At 43.1% G+C, this 23,870-nt stretch overlaps 1 protein-coding gene across 19 annotated transcripts in view; it reads left to right on the top strand.

Moving 5' to 3' along the window:
• Positions 1-9,227: 9,227 nt before the first annotated feature.
• The window catches only part of TRMT2B (tRNA methyltransferase 2 homolog B), a 137,044-nt gene continuing 122,401 nt past the window's right edge, over positions 9,228-23,870 (top strand). For 3 of the 19 annotated variants that reach the window (XR_011536053.1, XR_011536054.1, XM_070605220.1), the window contains exons 1-8: positions 9,385-9,521; positions 9,604-9,785; positions 11,098-11,342; positions 13,397-13,666; positions 14,809-14,863; positions 16,198-16,332; positions 17,138-17,237; positions 18,257-18,327. Coding sequence is in view for 16 of the 19 variants with exons in the window: in XM_070605220.1 (XP_070461321.1) it covers positions 13,446-13,666; positions 14,809-14,863; positions 16,198-16,332; positions 17,138-17,237; positions 18,257-18,327 (582 nt within the window). In the remaining 3 variants the exon portion in view is untranslated. Of the gene's footprint in view, positions 9,551-9,603; positions 9,786-11,097; positions 11,343-13,396; positions 13,667-14,808; positions 14,864-16,197; positions 16,333-17,137; positions 17,238-18,256; positions 18,328-23,870 lie in introns of all 19 variants that reach the window. The other 16 variants (XR_011536055.1, XM_070605221.1, XM_070605214.1 and 13 more) reach the window with 15 other exon arrangements.

Here is a 23,870-nt window from a genome sequence, read left to right as displayed (position 1 = left end):
CCCACATGTCTACAGAGGGTGAAGAGTGACTATAAATGTGTAAATCTGGTGAGACATTAGGCAACAGGTATTAAGGCTCTTTGTGCTGTGACTCCTGAATGCTCTGGAAATTCTGGGGTAGCTGCTAATGAGGCCACCAGTTATTGTGCAGACCATCGTGCATTCTTTCGGTGGTTGTCAAAGTGTGGTCTGAGAACCCCATGTGGTCTATTATTTCCTCAAGGTACTTTGTGGGCTGGTCTCTTAGAGTATTAGTGTTACCTTGTTTCTGGTTTGCTTTTACTTAGTGTCTTATCCAAAGAAGCATCATTTCCCACATTTGTTTTGAGATAGGTTGGCTGTGACATGTATAAGGTAGACGTTCTGCAGAGGTGTTTGCCTTGTCATAGTGGTCCTGATTGAAAGACCGTGGGATCCATAGCAGAGTGGACACAAGACCCACACCTACCTCCCATAGGGTCACCGCCTCATGGCTTGCTCTGTAGGCTGAGGTAGGATGCCTTAACTTCATCACTAGCTACCATCTAGCTAGCAATTACTCTGTACTAGGCATTGTATAATTACAGTGCTTTACATACGCCAGCCCATTTGATCCTCAAGACAGCCCTGTGAAACAAGTCCAGTGGGTTCTATTATTCCGCCAATTTTTACTATGGAGAAATTGAGGCTCAAATGTAGTAAGCCATTTGCTCAAGATCATCTTCTTACAAGTGGCAGAGCTAGAAATGGAGTCTGCCCAACAACAGAGCCTATTTTTTGAACCATTATTGGTTCTTAACCTTGGCTGACATTAGAATCACCTGGAAATTTGTTTTTCATATGTATAAATGGGACCCATCTGCAGAGATTCTGATTTAATTGGTCTGGGATGGGGTCCCAAGCAGTGGTATTTTAAAAAAGCTTTCCAAGTGATTCTAATGTGCAGTCACACTAATGAACACTACACTCTGCTCCATTGCCTCAGAACTCAGCAACCTCAGCTGTATCTCAGGGAAATACAAGGCACATGGTGGAAAAAGAGTGAAAAGAGAAACAAGGTTATGGTGGGGTGAGTGTTATGTTCAAATATGCCTCTCTCTGTCTACTGTAGGCAATATATATTCTTTATAATGTAGGTGTGAACAACAAGCTCTGAGGAGAGCTGGCGTGGTAATGACTCTTTCCTCAGCTTCACGAGTAGTGCTAATCGAGACCCTCCACAGCATCAGACTGAATGTCAGTTATATCAAAATCTCAACTGACAGGTAGCTGTGCTTGGCAAATACTGCTCTTGAATTTTAACTCTTTGAGTTGCTTCTAGAAGAGAACCAAGATCACACTGCACATGCATCAGCTTTTTGTAGCTGTCAGCACTAAGTTAGAAACTGAGCCTAACCCAGGATATGTCCAGTTCTTTCGAGAAATACCGTGTTCTGTGAGCACAGCCTATGCAGTGTTCTCCTCCAGGGTGGAGTCTCTAGCTAGTCATCTGGTCATCCTAGAGAAGCAGAGGCAGAGACTGAAACCCACAGAGCAGAAGCAAGCCCTCTGTGCTTCATTACGGCCTTCAGCTCTTCTGCCCTTGTCTGGAGGTAGTGGAGTTCAGAGTACAGGTCCTCTGCTCCAGCAACATCAGCATGCCCTGTGAACTTGTTAGAAATGCAAGTTCTCAGGCCCTGCTCCAGAACTACTGAATTATAAACTCTGGAGATGGGACCCAGCAATCTGTGTTTTAATGGGCCTTCCAGGGAATTTTGATGCAAACTAAAATTTGAGAATCTGGTTAAAAGTTAAAAGATTAAAAATAGAGATGCAGGCATCAGACAGCTGAATTCAAGTTCTGGTTCCACCACTTACTGGGGGACCTTGGGCCAATTATTTATCCTTCTCTGCGTCTCAGTTACCTCATCTCCAAAGTACGGCTACCAATTTTCTTGTCTGTAAAATATGTACCTACATGGGATGCTGCACATAGAGCACTGAGCACACTGTGAGTCCCAAAATGAGGATTCAGTAAATGTTGGATACACATTATTATTATTAAAGGGCTGTTCTGGATAATCTCATTTCCAACGTGGTTGGGTTCCTTTGGAAAAAATCCTAATTATAAGATCAGAAACCAAATAGTATATCTTAACTCAATGGGGATGGGACAGAAAGTACTTCATCTGCTAGTTTCTTCACAGAATCATGGAAATAAAAGTGGGGGCACCTTAAAAGCAATCTAGTCCTACCATTCAATTCAACCTAATAATGGCTCTTAAAAGAAATCCAGGTGCATAGCATCAGGAAAGAAGGAAGGGATGAGTGTCTTTATTAAGGATTTACTGAGGATGGTGATTTGGAGAGGATTGAAATTATAGCCTCTAAGTAATTGTAGAATTTATGCCCTTAGTGCTGAGTCCCAGACATGAAGCCAAAGTTCATGTACTAATGGCATTCCAGTGTGGAGTAAGACATGGGATAGTTGTCCCCATGTTATTTCTCTACATCTAGCTCTGAGGGATGAGCTGACAGGGCTGGAATGCTATTAACATTGAATTGCAAATTTCAACACTATAAAAAGCAAAGCTTTGGGAACTTATTAAGTGAGAAAGTGAGCATCAACACCAGCCATATAAATGTAAGGTAGTAAATATCTGTGTTACCTTAGAAACCAGCCATAAAGGTAGCTAGGTAGTTGGGTGACAGTTTCCAGGGTAATTCCTCCCACATACAACATAAGAGCTTTCCTTTCATGTTAACTCTTTCTCTACATGCCCACTGGACCTTCACTTGATGTTCCACTATCACCTCCCTCTCTCTTAAGACTCCCTTTTTGACTTCCCTATTTCTGTAAGTGGCAGTGCCATTCTCCCAAGTACTATCCTCAGAAAGCCTTGATGTTTATCAGTGAACTGAAGGGCCTCAAAAGTAATATGTATCTCCAAACCTAAGAGATACAGGTTAAAAAAATTAGACACACAAATCAGGAAATGATAGACTCTTCAAGTGAAAAATTAAAAAAAAGAAAGGCTCACAGTGGATGAAACTAGCTATCTGTCACTCTTCCCCAAAGCGACTTCTTGTAAATATAATTTGTAGATACACTACAGACGAAATTAAGATGCTTCCCAATATCTCACCTGGGAGCTACCAACCTAGAATGTAATTCATGTAAGATGAACTGTTACCTTGGCAACTGTAACATGTAATAAGGATAGGAGGCAGGTAATGTAACGACAGGAGATTCTGGTAACTAGTTAGAGATGGTAGAAAAAAGAACATTGGAGAGTCAGTGTTTATCCAGCCCTGTTCATGTAACAGAAACGCTGGTCTAGTAGACATGTTACAAATAACCCAAAGAGCTCCCTCAAAACCATTCAGCTCCATATGTTCAAATTGCAAGTGACCGTCTGATTACTAGCTTAGTTTGTCAGGTACATTAATAGCTGGTAGGTATAACCCTAGATTGGAGATAATATTTCAGTCACTAGAAACTCTATTCCTCACTGGCATTTGGCTTGTAAGCCAGTCTCCTCTAAATCTGCCTAGTGTAAGTTAGTCCCTCTGAGTCTAAATCACTTCCACTGGAACTAATAATATCTAGTTCTCAGTTTCAGAGTCTGGGCTATGGGGGCTTCACCAAGATTCATCAATTCACTTTTTTCTCTGACTTTCACTTTTTTTCTTATTATCAGCGTAACGCATGTCCATTGTAGAAAAGTTGGGAAGTACAGAAATGGAAAAGAAGCTGACAAATGAATCACCGCCAAGCCCACTATCTAAAGGCAACCACTGTAAACAGCATATTGCCGTCGAATGCATTTTTTCTTTCCACGTTTAAGATCATACTGAATGCACAACTCTTTATCCTGCCTTTTCCACTTAAGGTTGCCTTCTATACATATTTCCATGTCATCACAAATTTTTCAAAGACACAATTTTAAGTTAAATTTTTATTGAAGTATAACATACATACAGAAAAGTACAGCTTGATATCAAAATAGTACAGCTTGATAAATTTTCACAAAGTGAACACATTTGTGTATAACCAGCACATAGATGAAGAAATAGAATGTTATTAGCACCTTAGAAGCCCCCTTTCGCCCGCTGCCAGCCACTCCCCATACCCTAAAGGTAATGCCGTCTTGACTTCTAACACCATACGGTGAGTGTAATTTTTAGTGGCTCTGCAGTAGTCTATGGATAGACCATATTTTATGTAACCATTCCATATTTTTCTAATGTTGGACCTTAAAGATTTTTTTTTTAACTGTGAGATCCTTTGGGCATATATCTTTGTCCACATCTCTATTTCCTTAGAATAGATTCATAGAGGTGGAATTTCTGGGGAAAATGGTATGAAATTTTTAAAGACTCTTGATTCTAATTGCTTTCCACGGAGGTTTCATCAATTTACAATCCCACCAGCAGTGTGTGAGAGCGGCTACCTCACTGTCCATGGTCTACTTTAAGGAATATCAGTTCTTTTTTACTCTTCACCAATTTGATAGGTAAAATAATGTTATCTAGTTGAGATATTTTGCATGTTCTGTCATTACTAGTGAGGTAGAAGAAAGCACTTTTTGACCAATTATATTTCTTTTCCTGTGAATTATCTTTCCATACCTTTGCCAAGGTCTCTATTGGGGTCATTGTGTTTTTCTTATCAGTTTATATAAGCTCTTTATACAATAAAGATAATGACCCTTTGCCATACTTGTATATATTTTTCTATTTGTTGTTTATGATTTAATTTAGTTATATTTTTTGTCATATAAAAGTTTTTAAGATTTATGTAGTAAAATTGACCTATGTGGTGATTTTTTCCTACTGCTTTTTAGTTTAGACAGTCCTTCTACATCCAAATTTCAGATGCATTATCATCTATATTTTCTTTTTTTTCCTGGGAAAGATTTGCCTTGAGCTAATAACTGTTGCCAACTTTCCTCTCTTTTTTTTCTATCTTCCCAAAGTCCCAGTACATAGTTTTGTATTCTAGTTGTAAGTCCTTCTAGTTCTATGTGAGCCACCACCACAGCATGGCTACTGACAGACGAGTGATATGGTTCTGCGCCGGGGAACCGAACCCAGGCCACTGAAGCAGAGCACACTGAACTTTAACCACTAGGCCATCAGGGCTGGTTCCATGTATATTTTCTTCTAGGGCTTTTATGATTTGATTTTTTTGACCTTCAACTAATTCATCTGGAATTTCTGTTGATGCATGGTAGTGGGCTTAAATTTTAATGGGCATCACCTGGGATGGTTGTTACAAATGCAGATATTCCTGAGCCCTATCCCCCTGAGATTTCAATTCTGTAGGTGTGGGCTGGGGCTCAGGAACCCACATTTGTTACATTCACTCCAGCTGATCATGTTGCAGATGGGTCCCTTACCACACTTTGAGAAACTCTTGCAGAATGCAGTGTTGCTTGCCTTAGTACAGAGACTTAGTACCTCCCATCTGGATGGCCGCAGCCATCTCCCTTAGCTTCCAGGTCATTACACCCTAAAATCCATCCTACGCATAGCTCCAAGAGTTCTTTTCCTTTTTGTTTTCTTTTTGAGGAAGATTAGCCCTGAGCTAAATCTGCTGCCAATCCTCCTCTTTTTGCTGAGGAAGACTGGCCCTGAGCTAACATCCATGCCTATCTTCCTCTACCTTATATGTGGGATGCCTGCCACAGCATGGCTTGACAAGCGGTGCATAGGTCCATACCCAGGATCTGAACCAGCGAACCCCGGGCCACCAAAGTGGAACATGTGAACTTAACTTCTGTGCCACTGGGCTGGCCCCTAATTCTTTTCAGGAAGCATCTCATGAAAAACTTCATTAGCTGCCTATTAAGGGAACCAGTTCAAATCCCTCATCCCAGCACTCCAGACCCTTTATTATCTTCCCAGACCTACTGATCTAATCAGACAGCTCTCCAATGACTTCTGCACTACTTTCCCATCTATTGGGGTCTGCCTCCTCATGGGCCTTTGTCATATATTGCTCATTCCTGTTCTCATGCTGCTGCCCCCACCTCCTCTCAGGCTATTCACATTCTATGCATTCAACTCAATTCTCACATTCTCTTCCTTCCCAGATTACCAAGAGGATCCGTTGCTTTCCTAGAATTACCAAAACCCGTTGTTATGTATTCTCACTTTGTGAGTCTTATCTTCCCATCAGGTCATACAATCTCCAGGGGGTGGTCTGTGTGTCTGTCCCTCATAGCCTCTAACACAGTCATAGATGCAAGGAAAGCACGGCTGAAAACATGGTTAATGGAACCAAACCAGCCCTAACTGCAAAGTGATTTTTTTTTTTTTTTTGGTGAAGAAGATTGGCCCCGAGCTAACATCTGTTGCCAATCTTCCTCTTTTTGCTTGAGGAAGATTTTCTCTGAGCTAACATCTGTGCCAATCTTCCTCCTTTTTTTTTTGTATGTGGGATGCCAGACCCACACACCACTCAGTGGTGTGTAGGTCCACGCTTGGGATCTGAATCTGCAAACCCTGGGCCACTGAAGCAAGTGGAGCACGCAATCTTAACAACTATGTCGCCAGGCTGGCACCCCCAAGTGATTTTAATACATGTTATTTCTGAGAGCTAATGCTGTAGCCTCTCAGAAATCTCTTCCTTAGATCAAAATGAGAATGTTTGACAAATTTCTAGAGACTTCACTTTGCTGTGATTTGGTTTGCTGATAACAAAGTTAAGCAAAGGTTATCTTGGTTTCAGCTCTTATTTAATTTAACAATATTGGTCATCACCTATGACATGTCCATTTATTGACTTTCTGGTTGAAGAGTGTAACTTTTTCTGTAATGTGGGATATTTTCCCCCTCTTACAAATGTAATGGTTTTTCTTTTATAGAAGAGCATGCTATCAGATTAAATAAATATAAAAGGGTTAATGGCTAAATAATTACATTATAGCTTCCTTAATCTCTGTTCTCTCTTTAGCCCTCAGGGTTCTGCCTTCTCAAATGACAGACCTGCTTCAAATGAGTTTGCTTAGATGCTCAGAACAGGTAAAGGCGGGGGTGAGTGACAATATGCCCCTTCCTTTTCAGTGGACAAGGTGGGATTCAGTTCAATTCATCAAATATTTATTGAGCTCCTATTGGGAACCTGGCTCTGTGCAAGGCACAACAAAGGATGCCAAGATGAGAAATGATAAAGGAGCAGGAGGGCATGGAAAGGAGAAGAAAGGAGAAGAGGTGAGGAAAGGAGTAGGACTGGCTATCTGCATAAGAGGGGACTAAAAGAAGAGAAGGGGAGAAGAGAAGCAAAGGTGCATTCTCTGGCCTGCTCTCCCTTGGTAGTGTTGTGTGGGCCTAGGAACCGAAGCAGTGATTTGAGCTAGATTTTGCTTAAGAACAGTTAGGAAGGCTGCCATTTGAATCAAGCATTTACCTGCTCAAGCCTGTAGAATGGGAAGTAAAAGATTTTTTTTTTTTTTAAAAAAGGTATATATGTACGTGTGTGTGTATACACACAGTATATAAAATTATTTTTGAGTGATAATAGCTAATATTTATTGAGTGTGTGCTTACTCTCTTCTAAGCATTTTGCATGTATTAGCTTATTTAACCTTTATCACAACCCTATGAGGTAGGTGCCCGTATTACGGACATTTTTTCCAGATGAGGAAACTGAGGCACTGAGCAAGTAAGTAACTTGCCCAAGTTCATACAGCTTATAAGTGGCAGATCTGGTCTTCGAACCTTGGTCTGGCTGACTCAGTGTTGGCTGTTATTTGAGTTACTGGGCCATGTTTAATCTACTGCTGTACTTACTAGGACTAATGCATTGCCTTGCACATAATAGGCATGTTATGCTTTGAATAACTAAGTGAAATATTGACTATAAGGTGCTTTCCATTTAAGGCCAATTACTATTAAGCATAAATATTAAGTGTCATTAAATGTAGATTCACTGGGGCCAGCCCATGGCCCAATGGTTAAGTTTGTGCGCTCTGCTTTGTTGGCCCGGGGTTTCACGGGTTTGGATCCTGGGTGCAGGCGTGGCACCGCTCATCAAGCTGTGCTGAGGCAGCATCCCACATAGCAGAGCCAGAAGGACCTACAACTAGAATATACAACTATGTACTGGGGGGCTTTGGGGAGAAGAAGAAGAAGAAAAAGAAGATTGGCAACAGATGTTAGCTCAGGTGCCAATCTTTGAAAGTAATGTAGATTCACTTTGCTGTAAATTTTATTCTAAGGCAACAATTTTTTTACAGCACACACCTGTGTGCATCCTTCAACGTTCTCTTACTCATTTGGCTCTAAAAATTAAGGGAATCATTGAATGTAGTCCAGGAGCTAGTAAATGAACTACTGGTATCTGGCCTCATTCTCAGTTTTTTTTTTGTCGTTGAGGAAGATTAGCCCTGAGCTAAATCTGCTGCCAATCCTCCTCTTTTTGCTGAGGAAGACTGACCCTGAGCTCACATCCGTGCCCATCTTCCTCTACTTCATATGTGGGATGCCTACCACAGCATGGTGTGCCAAGAGGTGCCATGTCTGCACCCGGGATCCCCGCCGGTGAACCCTGGCCCTCAGAGGCAGTATAGGCGAACTTAACCACTGCGCCACTGGGCTGGCCCCCTTCTGAGTTCCGTAGTTGAAGAAAAACAATTCTTTCCCTGAGGTTTTAGGCTTTAGCAGCCTTGCGTGGGATCCGCTTAAGAAACCAGGTTTATCTTGTCATAACAATATTTTTCTGATAAAACAGAGGGAGAAAGAATGCCTGAAAAGTCCTATGACTCAGACTAGAGCTGACTTTGACCAAACATTGTGACTTGAGGAAACTATCCTGCCTTTCATCTCCCAATCTTCCAACTCGTTATGGCTTTGATGCCTACAATACTACCATTATAAAACCGTTCTTTCGGGGCCGGCCCGGTGGCGCAGCGGTTAAGTTCGCACGTTCCGCTTCTCGGCGGCCCGGGGTTCGCTGGTTCGGATCCCGGGTGCGGACATGGCACTGCTTGGCAGCCATGCTGTGGTAGGCGTCCCACGTATAAACTAGAGGAAGATGGGCACGGATGTTAGCTCAGAGCCAGGCTTCCTCAGCAAAAAGAGGAGGACTGGCAGTAGTTAGCTGAGGGCTAATCTTCCTCCAAAAAAAAAAAAAACAAAAAAAAAAAACCACTCTTTTGGCTCAAAGGCTTAAATGCAAGCGTCCCTGCTATGGGGAGCACTACAGAATTTCTCTCTGATTTTGGAAGCTTATCCAGCTCAACCAACGGGACGGTGAAAAGAGCAGGCAGTGGGCGGGGTTGCGGGGAAAGGAGGGGAGCTTAGGGAGGGAAGGCGGTGGGCAATAGGGCGATGAGTGCTTTTGAGGAAGGTCTCTAGAGAAGCCCGTCCCGCCCCCGGCGAAGTAGGGAGGGGGCTCTCGGGGACCCGTCGCCCGGGCGCGCAAGCCGGTGGCGCATGCGCGGAGTCGGTGTCCCGCGGCGGGTGCGTCGCGAGCCTGGGCGCCCTGCACACCAGGAAGTGACTCCCCAGCGGGTGCGCTTCGGACCGTTCGCTGGCCTTTTCGTTTGCCGCCTTAGGTTTGTAAGAGGATTTATTGGTTACGAAGGTAAGGAGGGTCCATGGAGAGTCTCAAAACCTGATCTCACCCTTCCTGTACAGAAAACTGCTTCTACGCCAAAGTGCCCGCGGGGCGGGGAATTGAGAAGCGGGCGGGCTGGGGACGCGGACGCGACCGCCGCCGCCGCTGGTTGCTCCCGGTCGCGTCCAGCCCTGCGTCCGCCTGTGCTCCGACCTCGTCCCTCCACCTTCCTGGTCTTCCCTGGCCGTGCCGCCTGCCCGAGGTCAGTGGTAGCCTTTCCTAGTGTCTCTTGTTTGGTAACCCTTCCTGCAGACCGGTGGGCAGGACTTGCCGAAAGAAGAGGGGGCTGGAGGGGCTGGGGAAGGGGTCTGATGGGGGAAGGAAGGACCTGACTGCATGTGGGGTGCAGCCAGGACGCAGCGGTAAAGCCAGCTGTCTGTCTGGTTTAGCCAGGAACCGTGTCTGGGGCCAGGCCGACTGGAGGAAGGGCTGAGCAGAGAGTGTAAGCAGGACCCTTGTCTGTGGGTGAACATTTTGCTCCAAGGAGATCCTTGGCACTGCACATTGAGACCTGCCACGTAGTCTCTGATTTGAACCTCCCTGAGCATTTCAGGCAGGTCAGCTAGCTATTGCAGCCTTAGAGAGTTTGTGTACTTTCCTATCTGGCAGCTCTGGGCCCTGGGTCTCTTCCCGATCAATTCCTGAGGCAGAAATAGAGTAATTGTCACACACTTTTTTTTTTAACCCAAGCATTTTATTTAAAATAGGAGAAACTATAAAAATAAAATAGTCTTTTCTGTGAACAAATGTCCCCTCTGACGTCAAGAAACAAAGAAACGTAACTCACTTTAACTAATATTACTGTGCTGCCTTGAAAAGTGTATTTCACATAAATTACTAAATATGATGAAAGGCTCTTTACCAGTAGAGATCACTCGTTGGCACCTTGAAATAGTGAGGTCCTGTTTTAGGCTAGACCTGACAATTTGGAGGAAGAAACCTATATGGACAAGGGCCCTCCTGCTAGGGTACAGGGCAAGTGGAGCACAGTCGTGGTGGCAGTCACCAGTGAGAGGACCCACACACAAAAAAGTCTAAATCTTGTGGGGTAGGGATAGCTATCTTTAAATTCCTCAGCTCCCCTGTCTCTCCTCTGCCAACTCCCAAATGGGCCTGCAGCTTCCTTCATCCTTCTCTGCCAGCTGGAGGGCCAGGGCCCCTTTCTTGGACCAGCACCACTCCCTCCCCCTGTAGTCTTGGCCTTCTCAGCCCACTCTTCCCCCAACCATCCTTTATTCTTTCTCTCCTGCCTCTTCATTCATTTCCTCTCTCCGGCTTTTGCTTTTCTTTGTATCAAATACATATAGTTGTCTCACCTTGGAAAAATGTCCATCACAGGTCACACACTTTTGATGGTAATAACAGGTGGACGAGGGCAGGGCTTAAGCTCACTGCACTCCAGCAGGCATTAGTGCAGAAGGTTAGGAAAGTCTTTTTCTGTGTGCGTTGTTTTCTAAGTTTCCCACATGATCGTACTTATCCTCAGCACTTGTGTGCATTATACATCTCCTCAGTTTTGCAGGTTGGACTTGTTGAGGCACAAAGAAGTCAAGTGACATGCTTTGACTCAGAGCCTCAGGAAGAGTGGTGACACATGATGACCTGTGGTGTTTGGCACAGTCCTCAGCACTTCATGGATATATGAGCTCATTTAATTCTTACCACAACCCTGAAAGATACGTGTTATCAGTCCTATTTTTATAGATGGTGACACTGAGATTCGTAGCGCTTAAGTAACTTGCCCAAAGTCACAACACTGGTGAGTAGAGCTGGGATTAGAACATGGTGTCAAAGCCCATGTTCTTAACGACTTGCCTCTTCCTGGGAGTTGGGTGGAGGGTATCATAAACACCTGAACTCTGGGCCAGCTTCAGTTTCTTCTGTTCCAAATTTGAAATCCCCCAAAATGCTTCCATGCTGTGGCAGTTACTTTCTTTAGTACTTGGTGAACATACAAAATGGTATATGGGCTAAATTTTACAGCACTCATGTCAGCATCCTCTAAGTTCCCTGGTGATCGTGGCATACTAATTTCCCAGTAATAGAAGGAGCCATGGGAGAATCTTTGTTAATAAATCTATTATATACATTGGGCTTTTAAATATATATCATTCTGAATTAAGGTATGACTTAACATTGGTATGAAATCTAAGGTAGAGGGCAGGGGCAAAAAGGTAATTTTACAACAGATCAGTAAGGTGTCCAGCCAAGTCCATTCATGTGTCCTGGGTACTGAAAAAAGTTACACAGCAGTAATCTGGCGCCATAAGGTAAAAAGGTAACGACACAGAGTCCTGTGTTGGAGGAAGAGGAGTTCCTTCTTCTTTGCAGAGGGAGGCCCTCCACTTGTTCTGACTCTTCCAGCTTTTGCCCCATAGTTACTCTTACTGTCCCTTTCCCCTGCTCCCCTCCCTCATTGCCACCCCCACTGAGTCCCACACTGTCTTTAAACATCATGAGAGTTAAAATCAACAGGTACTGAGTTTTTGCCAGGTGGTGGACACTGTGCTCAGAGCTTTACAAACATCATCTCTATTCGATCATCTGCTAAGTACTTTTTATGAATTTATCCTTTATTTAACTCCTACACCACTATCTGAGGTAGGTACTATTATCATCTCCATTTTACAGATGAAAAAGGAAGCTCAGAGGGAATGCTTAACTTGCCAGAGGCCACCTGGCTAGTAAGTGGTGGAACCAGGGGACCGCCCAGGTCTGCACGCCTAAGATCTCAAACCTCCACTTGTCCCTACTGCCTGCCACTTCCCATTACCTTATTTCCCTTCTTTCTTTGGCCTCAGACTTACTGGATTTGTCACTGCCTTCCTGGAAGGCATCTCCCTTGGCCTCCAAGCTCAGCACTCTCCTGGTTCTCCTGGGTCACCAGCATCTCCTCTTGCTCTCCAAACATTGCTTTTCTCCCAGCTTTAATCTCTGGCTTTTTGCTCTTCTCTTTACTGAAAGCTTTTTAAAAAAAAAAAATCGTACAGTGTGTACTTTAACTTAGATACACTTGACCCAGTCTGTAGCCCGGGCTTCTCTCCTGACTTGCAGCCCTGCTCCTGTATTCACTTGTTAGACCTACCATTTCGAACACGTGCCTCAACCACGAATTCGCTTATCAGTTTCCTTACTTCATCTTTATTTTTCTATGTAAAGCCTCCATCAACTTACTGTTGCCTTCACAATGAAGTTTACATTTTATTCAGGCATTAAAGTTCTTCCTGATCTCCCTTTGGCATAACGTTTCAGCACTATCTCCTCTGTTCCCTAAATGAGCTGCCGTTTTAGGCAGACCAGTCTAGTCACTGTCCTGGTTCACCCCCTCCCTGCCATCCTTTAAGACCCAGTGCATGTCCTGCCTGCTCTGGGAAGTCTTTCCTGAGCACTCATTAGGAACCAAGTATATTGTGTTGTTTATTATCTTTTCCTCTGTCCGCACTTAATTAAATTGTAATCCCTCCAATATCTACTGTGGTGCAGTGCTTGGCACATAGTAAGTGCTTACTGAATAGTTGATCAATTAGTTGTTGGGTAGGAGGGTAGAAGATGGCAATAGAAGTGTATCTAGAGAGTTAAACTCTTTCTGGAGGACAAAGACTATATTTTCCTCATCTGTTTATTTTGGGAGCCTAAGCCAGTGCCTGGCCCACAGTAATTCAGTTCTGCTCAGCAGGTCTGCTTTTACCAAGTGTTGGCTCTGTGCCAGGCACTGTGCTAGGCGCTGGGCTTCCATAAAGGTTTGCAGATGAATAAAAGGTTTGAGAATTGTGCCTCTGTTTCCCAACTTCTAAATGTCCACCTTTCATGCAGGTGAATCTCAGTGTTTCTTTGGTTGGCGGGTATTAAGAGAAGAGTCCCAATGCACAGCCCGAGATGTTTCCTCTCCAGGGCGGATATTTTCTCCAAACCAGGACTGCTCCCCTGGTGTGCCAGAAAACCTCCAGGTTGGTCACAGCTCTTTTTGGGCTCAGCATGTAAGGGAAACTTCACCCACGTGATAGCCAAGAAGTGTCAAAGAGGACAGAAAAGTCAAAAGAAACCAAGTCATCTTGGACCACTAGATGGTTCCTGGCAGGAAAGGTAAGCCCCAGGCTGATGTCCTTTCCCCTTAGCAAGTCTGAATCTCCAGGCCTGCTGAAGTTCTGTGTTTCTTTTTTTCTGAGGAAGGTTCGCTCTGAGCTAACATCTGTGCCAGTCTTCCTTTATTTTGTATGTGGGTCACTGCCACAGCGTGGCTGACAAGTGGTGTAGGTCTGTGCCTGGGATCCAAACCTGTGAACCCGGGCTGCCAAAGCAGAGCACATGGAACTTTAACCACTACGCCATGGGCTGGCCCCTGAAATTCTGTGTTTCTGATGTAACTAATGTGTCATTCCAAGGATTCCAAGGGGGACCTCAGGCAGGATACCAAGGGCAAACTTGAAGACATCTAAGGAATGTTGGTGTAAATGCTTTGGGGTTATAGAAAATGTTCTCCTTGCCTTTCTGTGTGTTTTTGTAGAAAGGAGATATTAAAGTGGACCCTTGTCCCTAGAAAGGTCCAGGGCAGTTGTGCTGAAAGCCAGGGACCCAGAGAGAGATTAGATGGATTAGAAATGAATAGTCCCATTGCAGCCATGCAAACACAGATATACCTCATTTTATGCAACAAATGTATTTTCTAAATCAAATTATATATTTTTTAAAGGTTTTATTTTTTCCTTTTTCTCCCCAAAGCCCCCCAGTACATAGTTGTATATTCTTTGTTGTGGGTCCTTCTAGTTGTGGCATGTGGGACGCTGCCTCAGCATGGTTTGATGAGCAGTGCCATGTCCGCACCCAGGATTCGAACCAACGAAACACTGGGCCGCCTGAAGTGGAGCCTGCAAACTTGACCACTCGGCCACGGGGCCAGCCCCTAAATCAAATTATATTTTAAAAGCATTAGGGAGGTGAGCTATTTAAAGGAACCCAACAGTGAAGCCTTTTATAATATGATTAATTCCCCCCTGATAAATCTGGATTTTTCTTGTATTAGGTTTGCCCACCTGTTCTGCTTTGTTAAGTAGACAGGACCAAAATGGGCTCTTCTCCCAGACTCTGTCTCCCCGGGGGCATGAGAGTTATGTCTTCTGAATGATAAGTAAAATACCAGAGAAAATGGTGACAGGAAGTACTTATGCATCATAGGTGCTCACCATGTATTTATGTAGTAAATGAAGTGCCTGAATTATTTATTCAAGGCTGGCCGATGTTGTGACGCCACTCTGGAGGCTGAGCTATGAAGAACAGCTCAAGGTAGGGACCCAGCTGAAGTCTTCACTCCTTCGTTCCATCAAGTGGGTGGTGCTAGATTTGGAGGCGGCTCAACTGGACAGCTCTACCCAGACACCAATGGGCCCTTTAAACTCAATATGCTAATGATTCTGAAGTTTCAACTTTAGGCTAGTTATGTCTTCCAAACTCTACAGCTATATATCCAAATGCCTATTTCCTTTCTTCCTTGCTTTTTTGTTATTCTTATAGCTCTGTGTGTGTGAGTTTCAAGTGCTCTTGCCGCTTCATATCTAGCTGCACTTTCTGACACGGTAGCCACTAGCTACGTGTGGCTATTTGAATTTAAATACAGTCAATTCTGCTATAATGCTTGTTTTGAAAACGGAAATTTGTCCCAACAGATTGGTATATTAGGGAGCAATTTAAACATAATGCAGATTTCACATTTGCTTAGGAGTGATTTCATCCGCGGGAAGCACCAGATTAAAGAAGAAACTGCACCCAGCTCAACTGAGCTGCATAAGAGTACATCAAATGAACACGTGCACACACCTCAGACATCTACCTGCTCCCTCAGTTTGCTGAGTGTGTTATGAGCCACATCCATTCATGTCTGCTGTGAGAATTTTTCGTTCCAGTCACATAACCCTCCATTCACCACTTCATGATAACTCACAAGTAGGCAGCCGTTTCTACAAGCAAACTTCAGGTCTTTGTCAGGGTAAAGTGCCATCCTTATTGTAGTATTTATACATTTCTTTACCATTTAACCTATAAAACTGTACTATTTTTATTAGGTTCCTATCTTTTCTCTGTGTGTTACTGATGAGGTGTTGGGATGTGTGTGCCCAACCCCATTTTTCCCATGAGCCCTGTGATTTTTTTTTTGAGTGATTTTGCACAGCATGGTGTGGGAACGCTTATGTCACGTTATAGCAGAGCTGTGTAAGTTAATTAAAATTTACTAAGATTAAAAGTTCAGTTCCTCAGTCACACGAGCCACATTTCAAGTGCTCAGTAGCCACATGTGGCTAGTGGCTGTCATATTACATAGAACATAACACCAACATAGAACATTTCCATTATCACAGCGAGTTCTACTGGACAGTGCTGGCATATAGCTTGAGTGTTCAGTCTGAAAGGTCAGATAAAATGATGCACTTAAACAGAGCTCACTTTTGACCTTTTGCCAATACCTTATTAGATCTGTTGCTGTTCCATCATTCTGGATTCCTTATCTGCTGAGACCATGACCCAAGAACCAGTGGGACAACCTTCTCTTATCCTGTTTGTTTTCCATTCTTTGAGGTGATACTGCGAAAGTCTTTTGTTTCATTGCTTGTATTCTTTTGCAGGTGAAATTTGAAGCTCAGAAGAAAATTTTACAAAGACTAGAGTCTTATCTCCAAATGCTCAACGGAGTCAGCGTGACAACAGCTGCACCTAAATCCAAGGGGCTCTGTTGTCTTCTCCATCCTATCATACCCTCTGTAAGCCCTCACCTCCCTATCCTTTATCTCCTTTGTCCGCTTAATAGCTAATAATATCAGTCAATACTTACTGGGCACTTGCTGGGGATCAGGGTCTATGCTAAGTGATTAACATGCATCATTTTCTCGTTTACTGTTTACAGTCACCCTGAGGGGTAGACACTGTCCTTTTACAGTTGAAGACATTTAAGTTCAGAGAGATTAAGTAATTTGCACAAGGACGTACATCTAGAAAATTCCAGAACTGAGATTTATACTCAGGTCTATCCGATGCAAAGCCCACTTTCTCAACCACTACGCTACTACCTCCTTAGAAAGATTTCGACCTTGGAAACCTACTGAGGCCTTAGAGAGGCAGAATTTAATTTATGGCAGAGGTTGGCAAACAGTGGCCCTCAGGCCATGTCTATGCCACCGCTTGGTTTTGTAAATAAAGCTTTATTGTAACCCAGCCAAGCTCACTTGTTTATGGATTGTCTATGGCTGTTTTTGCACTAGAATGGCAGAGTTGAGTAGTTGCACCAGGGACCATATGGCCTGCAAAGCCTAAAGTAACTTACTCTCTGACCCTTTACTGAAAATGTTTGCTGACTCCTGCTTTATGACAAGATTGGAACTCCTGTCTGCTATGGAGTATCCATGGAGTGTCGTGATCTTCTCAGCCATGAACTTTCCCCTATGCCATACCTTTCCAGCAAGCATTTATTTGTTCTCATTCAGTGAACATTCTTTCATTCCCTGTATTATTGTCCTCCTTGGTTTCATTTGACCTATTTTCCCTCTCCTGTCATTGTACCTTCTCCAGCCTGTCATCGATGGCTATCGAAATAAGTCCACCTTCTCTGTGAATCGAGGTCCAGATGGCAATCCAAAGACCGTGGGGTACTATCTGGGAACTTGGAGAGGTCAGTCAAAGGCTGTGACTAGTAGAAATAACAAACCAAGGAATGAGAGGAAAGGGAACAGGGCAGAGACCAGCGTCAGTGGGAGTGGAGAGGAGTGGGAATACCGTGGCTCCAAAGGAGAAGGGTAAATGGGAGTCTGGTGCAGAACATGAGCACAGGGTTAATTGTGGATACTTTTTGGTGGCTATCATTATAGTACTAGGAGTCACAACCCTCGCCCTTTCTTCCTCTGAAAGCCATATGCCTGAGACTTAGTAAGCACTTAGTAAATGCTAATGTTGTTCCTGCTGCTCTGTCATCATCATTGTCCTCATCATCATTTTATGCTACTTTCTGTTCTGGGAGCAGTCTCCTCCTTATTAGAGAGTTACCTTCTCTATCTCACATCCCCATATCCCTGAAAACTAGTGCTTTCTGAGATTAAATCTGCCTTAAAAGAATTGGTGAGGGTGGTGAGTGCTGGTAAGGGAAATCACAGTGGCATATTTCTGAGACTTAATTCCAGTATCCATTCCCAGATTCCATTTCTGAACTTTCTGTTTGCCTATTTTCAATAAATCCACTTGAAGCACCATCATTTTATATTAGTCACACTGTTTAATATCCATATGCCTTAAACTATAGTTCATTAGGGCAGGCACTTGGCTTTTTCCCCCCCGTGTGCTGAATTAAATGAGTATATGATGTCAGTGTCCTATTATTCAGCAACAGAAAAACAAAACCCATTACATTTTATTTCCATCTTAAAATCTGAACAGAAAGCAGACATTGTCATACTGCACATTTGTGGCATGAGAGAAAATATTGCAGACTAGCTCCTTTACGGATAAGCTTCTTAATGGCTAGACCAGGAAACAGGTTTCGTCTGAAAAGTGGCCTTGAGCTTGAATTAGGTACTTTGCTTCTTCATATCTGCATATGCCTCTTTGAAGGAGGGAATTTGAGTTGCCAGACATTTTCTTCTAAATAATCTTTTAGGAAGAATACCATATAAATCAAATTCTTTTTTCTTTCCATAGACGGGAACATCATCTGTGTACGGTCTAACCAGCTGAAAAACATGCCTGAGAAACATAATCAAGTGGCCCAGGTAATAAGGAACAAGGGCGTATTGAAGATGACCCACGGTATTGCAGTCTGTAACGACAGCGCCCCTGACAGTTTAAAAGTAGAGCTGCTTCTAGTGCTACAGGGCAGGAGGGGCTCTATTCTGAAAGCGCACCTCTTAATGTGGAGAGAACATTGCTAGTGTTTCATTTCAGGGAGAGTGGAGAGGAGGAGAGAGAACTCCATCCATTATTGCAAATGTCAAGCATCCAGGAAATTTCCTAGGAGGGAAATGATAGGAAAGAGAGGTACTGATGAGGGCAGAATAGCAAGTGGCAGGTGTCGGAAATATTCGGAAGGCTAGTGTTTTCGGTAAAACAGAATTGAGAAATAAGAGATGTAGGAGTGGTGGTAAGGTCTACATCATGAGGTTGGCCTCTGAGACATTTTTATATCCTTTTTCATGCACCCACTATTGATTGAGTGCCTACCATGTGTCAGGCAGTGTGCTTGGAGCTGGAGATCCAATGGTGACTCAAACAGACATGGTGTCTGCCCTCATGAAACTTTAAAAAAAAAAAGGCAGAAGCCTTACTCATGAGGACTGAACAGGACTCCCAACTGACGCTCTTGTTCCCTGTTAATTCTCATTGGCACCCACCCTCCTAATGATTCAGGTTTCTGACACTTGGGTGGTGCCTTCTGATAGGCCACATCTTGACCTCCAAGATTTCCCTGCTAGGACACATCTCCCTTTGTAGGATCATTCTCCGGAAATCCTACATGGCCCTTCTCAGCTTCTTCTCCCATTCTCTTCAGTGACTATTCTAAACTCTTATTTCTCCTCAAATTTCCTACCCCGTTGCCCCTTCCCCTGCTCTTGGCAGATGACTGTGCTTGGTTTTTCACTGGAGAATGAAGGCCATCAGATCAGAACTCCCTTAGCTGCTTTTCCTACCATCTACCAATTTTGCTGAAATCTTACCCCTCCTTTCCTCATACGTCAGTGAGAGGCAGTAGGTCCTTCCCCTGTCTAAGGCTATCCTTCCTTGAAATACCATCTTCCACTCGTCTCCTCCCTCCCCAGAATCCTTGCTCCTTCATTACATACCCTCTTTGTCCTGTTTCTTTACCTCCTTCCCCCCACCTCTTTCAGCTTTTTCAGTTCATAAACATTAAATATCTCCAATCTTTTAAAAAAATCTGATGGTTCTTGCTTCTGACCCCAACACTCTGTAGAAATTGTAGATGCAGAAGTCATCAATGACCTTCATTTTGCCAAATCCAATGGACGCTTTCTCCCCCTAACTTACTCAACTTTTTTCTGCCTTTGGCACCACTTATTCTTATTTCCCTCCTTGAAACGCTCTCTTTGTTTGGTTTCTGTGATACTATTCTCTGATGGTTTTCCTCCTGTCTGGTTGGCCACTTCTTAGTCTTTCTCATGGGATCTTTTTCTCCTCTCCTTTCTGACTGTAAGTGTTGGTGTCCCCCAGGACTCTGTCCTTGGCTTTCTTTTTTAATATATTTATGGGCGACTGCACCCAACTCTAGCTGATAACTGGAATAACTGCCTATAAATTGACAACTCCTAAACTTATATTTGCATTCCAGCTCCCTCTTGAACTTCAGGAGGTGTGTTTCCAAAAAGCTGCTGAATGTCCTCGCTTAGCTGTCCTGCAGAACTCTTCAAATCAGTATTGCCCTAGATCAAGATTTCTCAACCTCTGCACTATTTTTCTTTTTAAAGATTGGCCCTGAGCTAACGTCTATTGCCGATCTTTTCTTTTTTCTTTTTCTCCCCAAAGCCCCCTACTACCTAGTTGTATGTTCTAGTTGTAGGTCTTTCTAGTTCTGCTATGTGGGACACTGCCTCAGCATGGCTTGATGAACGGTGCTAGTTCCGTGCCCAGGATCCGAACCGGTGAAACCCTGGGCCACTGAAGAGGAGTACACAAACTTAACCACTCGGCCATGGGGCCGGCCCTCTGCACTATTGACATTTTGAATTGGATAATTTTTTGTTGTGTAGCGCTGTTAGGTGCATTCTAAGATGTTTAACAGCATCCCTGGCCTCTACCCGCTAGATAGTATTAGTTATGACAACCAAAAATGTCTCCAGGTGTCTCTTGTAGGGCACAGTCGCCTCCACTTGAGAACCACTGCCCTAAGTTAAACTTATCCTTTTCCCTTTCCAAATGTGCTTCTTTTTTCTCACCCTAGTAAGTAGTAGCACCATGTATTAGAAACATCTAGACTCCTCTGTCTTAATCCCCTCTCCCTCCTCTGCTACATCTAATCAATCTCCAAGCCTGGTCAGTTTTCCTTTCTACAAATACCTTGACCCCACCCTCTTCTCTGTTTCTACCAGCATCATCACCACCACCACTCTAGTCCAAGCTACCATCTTCTCTCACCTCCAAACTGGTCTCACTGATTCCAGCCTCCTGGCTCGGTGTGTTCTCCACACTACAGCCAGAGCTGTCCGTAAAATGCAAATAACTGTATACATGGATACAGTGATGGATGGTAATTAGTCTTTGGGTGGTGAACATGGTGTAGTCTTCACAGAAATTGAAATATAATGATGTACATCTGAAATTTATATAATGTTATAAACCAATGTTACCTCAATTAAAAATGCAAATACAATTATACCACTCTCTTGCTTAAAATTCTACAGTAGTTGCCCAATAGCTTTTAGAATAATGTTTAAATTCCTTTAAAGTGCACTTCCTTTGCGCTTGCAGATCTTCATGATAAGGTCCCTAACTTCATCTTCTGCCACATCCTCACCTGCTTTCCTCTTTCCACTCGTATTGAACCAGAGTTACCCTGCCAGGCTGTCCCACTCCTGCCTGAGGCTGTCCTCTCTCTAGAATGCCCTCAGTCGTCTTCACCTGGCCTCTACTTATGCCCTAAGATTCATTTCAAGCCTCAGATCCTGTAGAAAACCGTATCTGACTGCTCAGTGTGATTAGGGATTCCCAACCTCTGTGCTCCTGCATGTCTCGTTGCATATCTCCTTTTGTAGCACTTGTTACACCGTATTGCATTGTCGTGCATTGGTGCTTCCCACGCTAGCCTGTGGGGGTAGCAGCTGTATATTGTTTAATTTTGTAGACTACCACTTAACACAGGGTCATACACATAGTGGGTGCTCATCAAATGTTTCGTGAATGAATACTTCAGAATATTTACCCAAATTTCTAGCCCTACCAGCTTCTGTTGGGCATATTTCTGCCCTCCACATCTATCCAGATAAATTCTTTCTCCCTGCAAAATTTGTGCTGGACCTAAGATCCAATCCAGTAGGTCCTTAGATACAGACCAGGAGTCCATTGTAATAATAGTCATGCCATATATGTATTTTTTATATATGTACAATATGTATATATGAGACACTGGGCTGTTCTGTCTTTTTATGCCTTCATGTCCTTTTCTCTGTTACTGGTAGTGACACTCCATTCCATTAAGATGATAGGCTAACCCTGGTCTGCCCCAATTTGAGGTTTAAATATTTATTCTTGAGGCTTGAGTCAAAATGTGAATTTTATGGGAGCTATCAGCCAGAGCACTGAGACCTGAGAAGTGGTCTTTAAATAAAATACTATCAAAGAAATGCAAGTACATAGTTTTAAAAGACAAATATTACTAATAGGTTAGTAAGGAAAAATGGTGCTCCTCTGCCCCACCCCCCTTACTCTTGAGTCTTCCTCCCCAGAAACAGTAGCAATTATTTTAGCGATTTCTTCTGGTGTTCCATATTTCTAAATAGTACATTATTGTGATAGATCTTGATTTATCAAATTTACATGTTATATGTTGACTTCCAGTTACAGCATGTAAGAATTTCTCTCTCTTATTTTGACTCTCCTCCCAAACTACCCTTCCTATTATATCTTTAAAGCACAATTTTTGGTTAAATTAATATTTAGTGTTTATATTGTTGTGGCTGTGTAGATATTCACTCCTGAGCCAGGTAGGTGTACTAAGATTTTATTTTCCTTTATTGTGCAAATTTTGTCTTATATTGTGGAAAATGATGAACATATAGAGAATAGTATAACGTACCCTGTGTACCCATTACCCACCTTCAACAACTATCAATACGTGTCCAGTCTTATTTTATCTATACTCTCACCCACTTTCCACCAACCCCTTCATACAAAATGTAAATACTTCATTGTGAGTTCTAAAAGAAAGGACTTAATTTTTTTTAACATAACTTCATACCATTATCACACGTATAAATAAACATTTATCCCATAATATCATCAAATATCCAGTAAATGTTCAGATTTGACACCGATTTATCTCATAAATGTTTTGATTTTTATAGTTGGTGTGTTCAAATCAGTATTCATACAGGGTATGAACGTTGCCTTTGATTAACCTGTCTCTTTGGTGTCTTTTAATTTGTGAGTACCTCTCCTTCTTAATTTTTTTGGCCCTGGAATTTATGTTTTGAAGAGACTAGTTAGTTTTCCTGTGGAGATTCTCACATTCTGGATTTTGCCAATTGAATCCCCATGGTGTCATTTAACGTTCTTTGTCCTCTGTATTTCCTGTAAACTAGTAGATCTAGAGGCTTGATTAGATTTCAGATTTGATTTTTGGTGAGAATATTTTTAAGCCTCTGTGTCTGATGACCTCTCTTTTGGTGATGTCGCAACTGAGCACTGGGTTCAGGTGTCATCAGCCTGATCTGCTCGTTAAGAAGTTCCCCGTCAGCTTTTCACCTAATGGTGTTGGCAGTCATTGGTGATCGTTGCCTAGATCTGTTATTTCACGCAAGGGTGCAGTGCGGTGGTATTCTATCCTGCCTTCTTCTTCATTTATTAGCTGGAATTCTTCTAAAAATAATGTTTCCTTATCAACTATTTGGTTACCCTGAGGTATTCATTACAAGGACATGGTAAATCCTTGGTTCTTTCAATTTCCTCGAAAGGTGATCAATTAAGTTTGTTTGTTTTGGTATCGTTATGAACTCATGGATTTTTCTTTTTTTTTTGAGGAAGACTATCCCTGAGCTAACATCTGCTGCCAATCCTCCTCTTTTTTTTTTTTTTTTGCTGAGGAAGACTGGTCCTGAGCTAACATCTGTGCCCATCTTCCTCTACTTTATATGTGGGACACCCACCACAGAATGGCTTGCCAAGCGCTGCCATGTCTGCACCTGGGATCTGAACCAGTGAACCCTGGGCCACCAAAGCAGAGCGTGCACACTTAACCGCTGTGCCACCGGGCCAGCCCCAGAACTCACGGATTTTTAACATACTTGATGTGTTTCAGTCTACTGCAGATACTGGGTTTTTTTTTTTTTTTTGGTACTCAAATTCTTCCATTTTCGGCCAACTGGAACCTCTTTAAGTTGCCTCAGAGCCCTAGATGGCCCTGAGAGTTCTGGAATAGTAAGATTTCTAGTATATCTAGTCTGTTTTCTGCCTGAGACCTGGAATCACCCCTTTCTTCAGGGAATCCTTGTCTCTTTTCGTGGGAAATGGTATTTTGAGGCCACAGTATGGGTGCTACAGGTGCTCATTTGTACTGGATGGGTCATATTTCAAAGCCTTTCTAGTGGAC

The sequence above is a fragment of the Equus przewalskii genome, chromosome X (genome assembly GCF_037783145.1).
Source record: "Equus przewalskii isolate Varuska chromosome X, EquPr2, whole genome shotgun sequence".
NCBI classification, from domain to species: Eukaryota; Metazoa; Chordata; class Mammalia; order Perissodactyla; family Equidae; genus Equus; species Equus przewalskii.
This window is presented reverse-complemented; position numbering and strand designations above follow the sequence as displayed.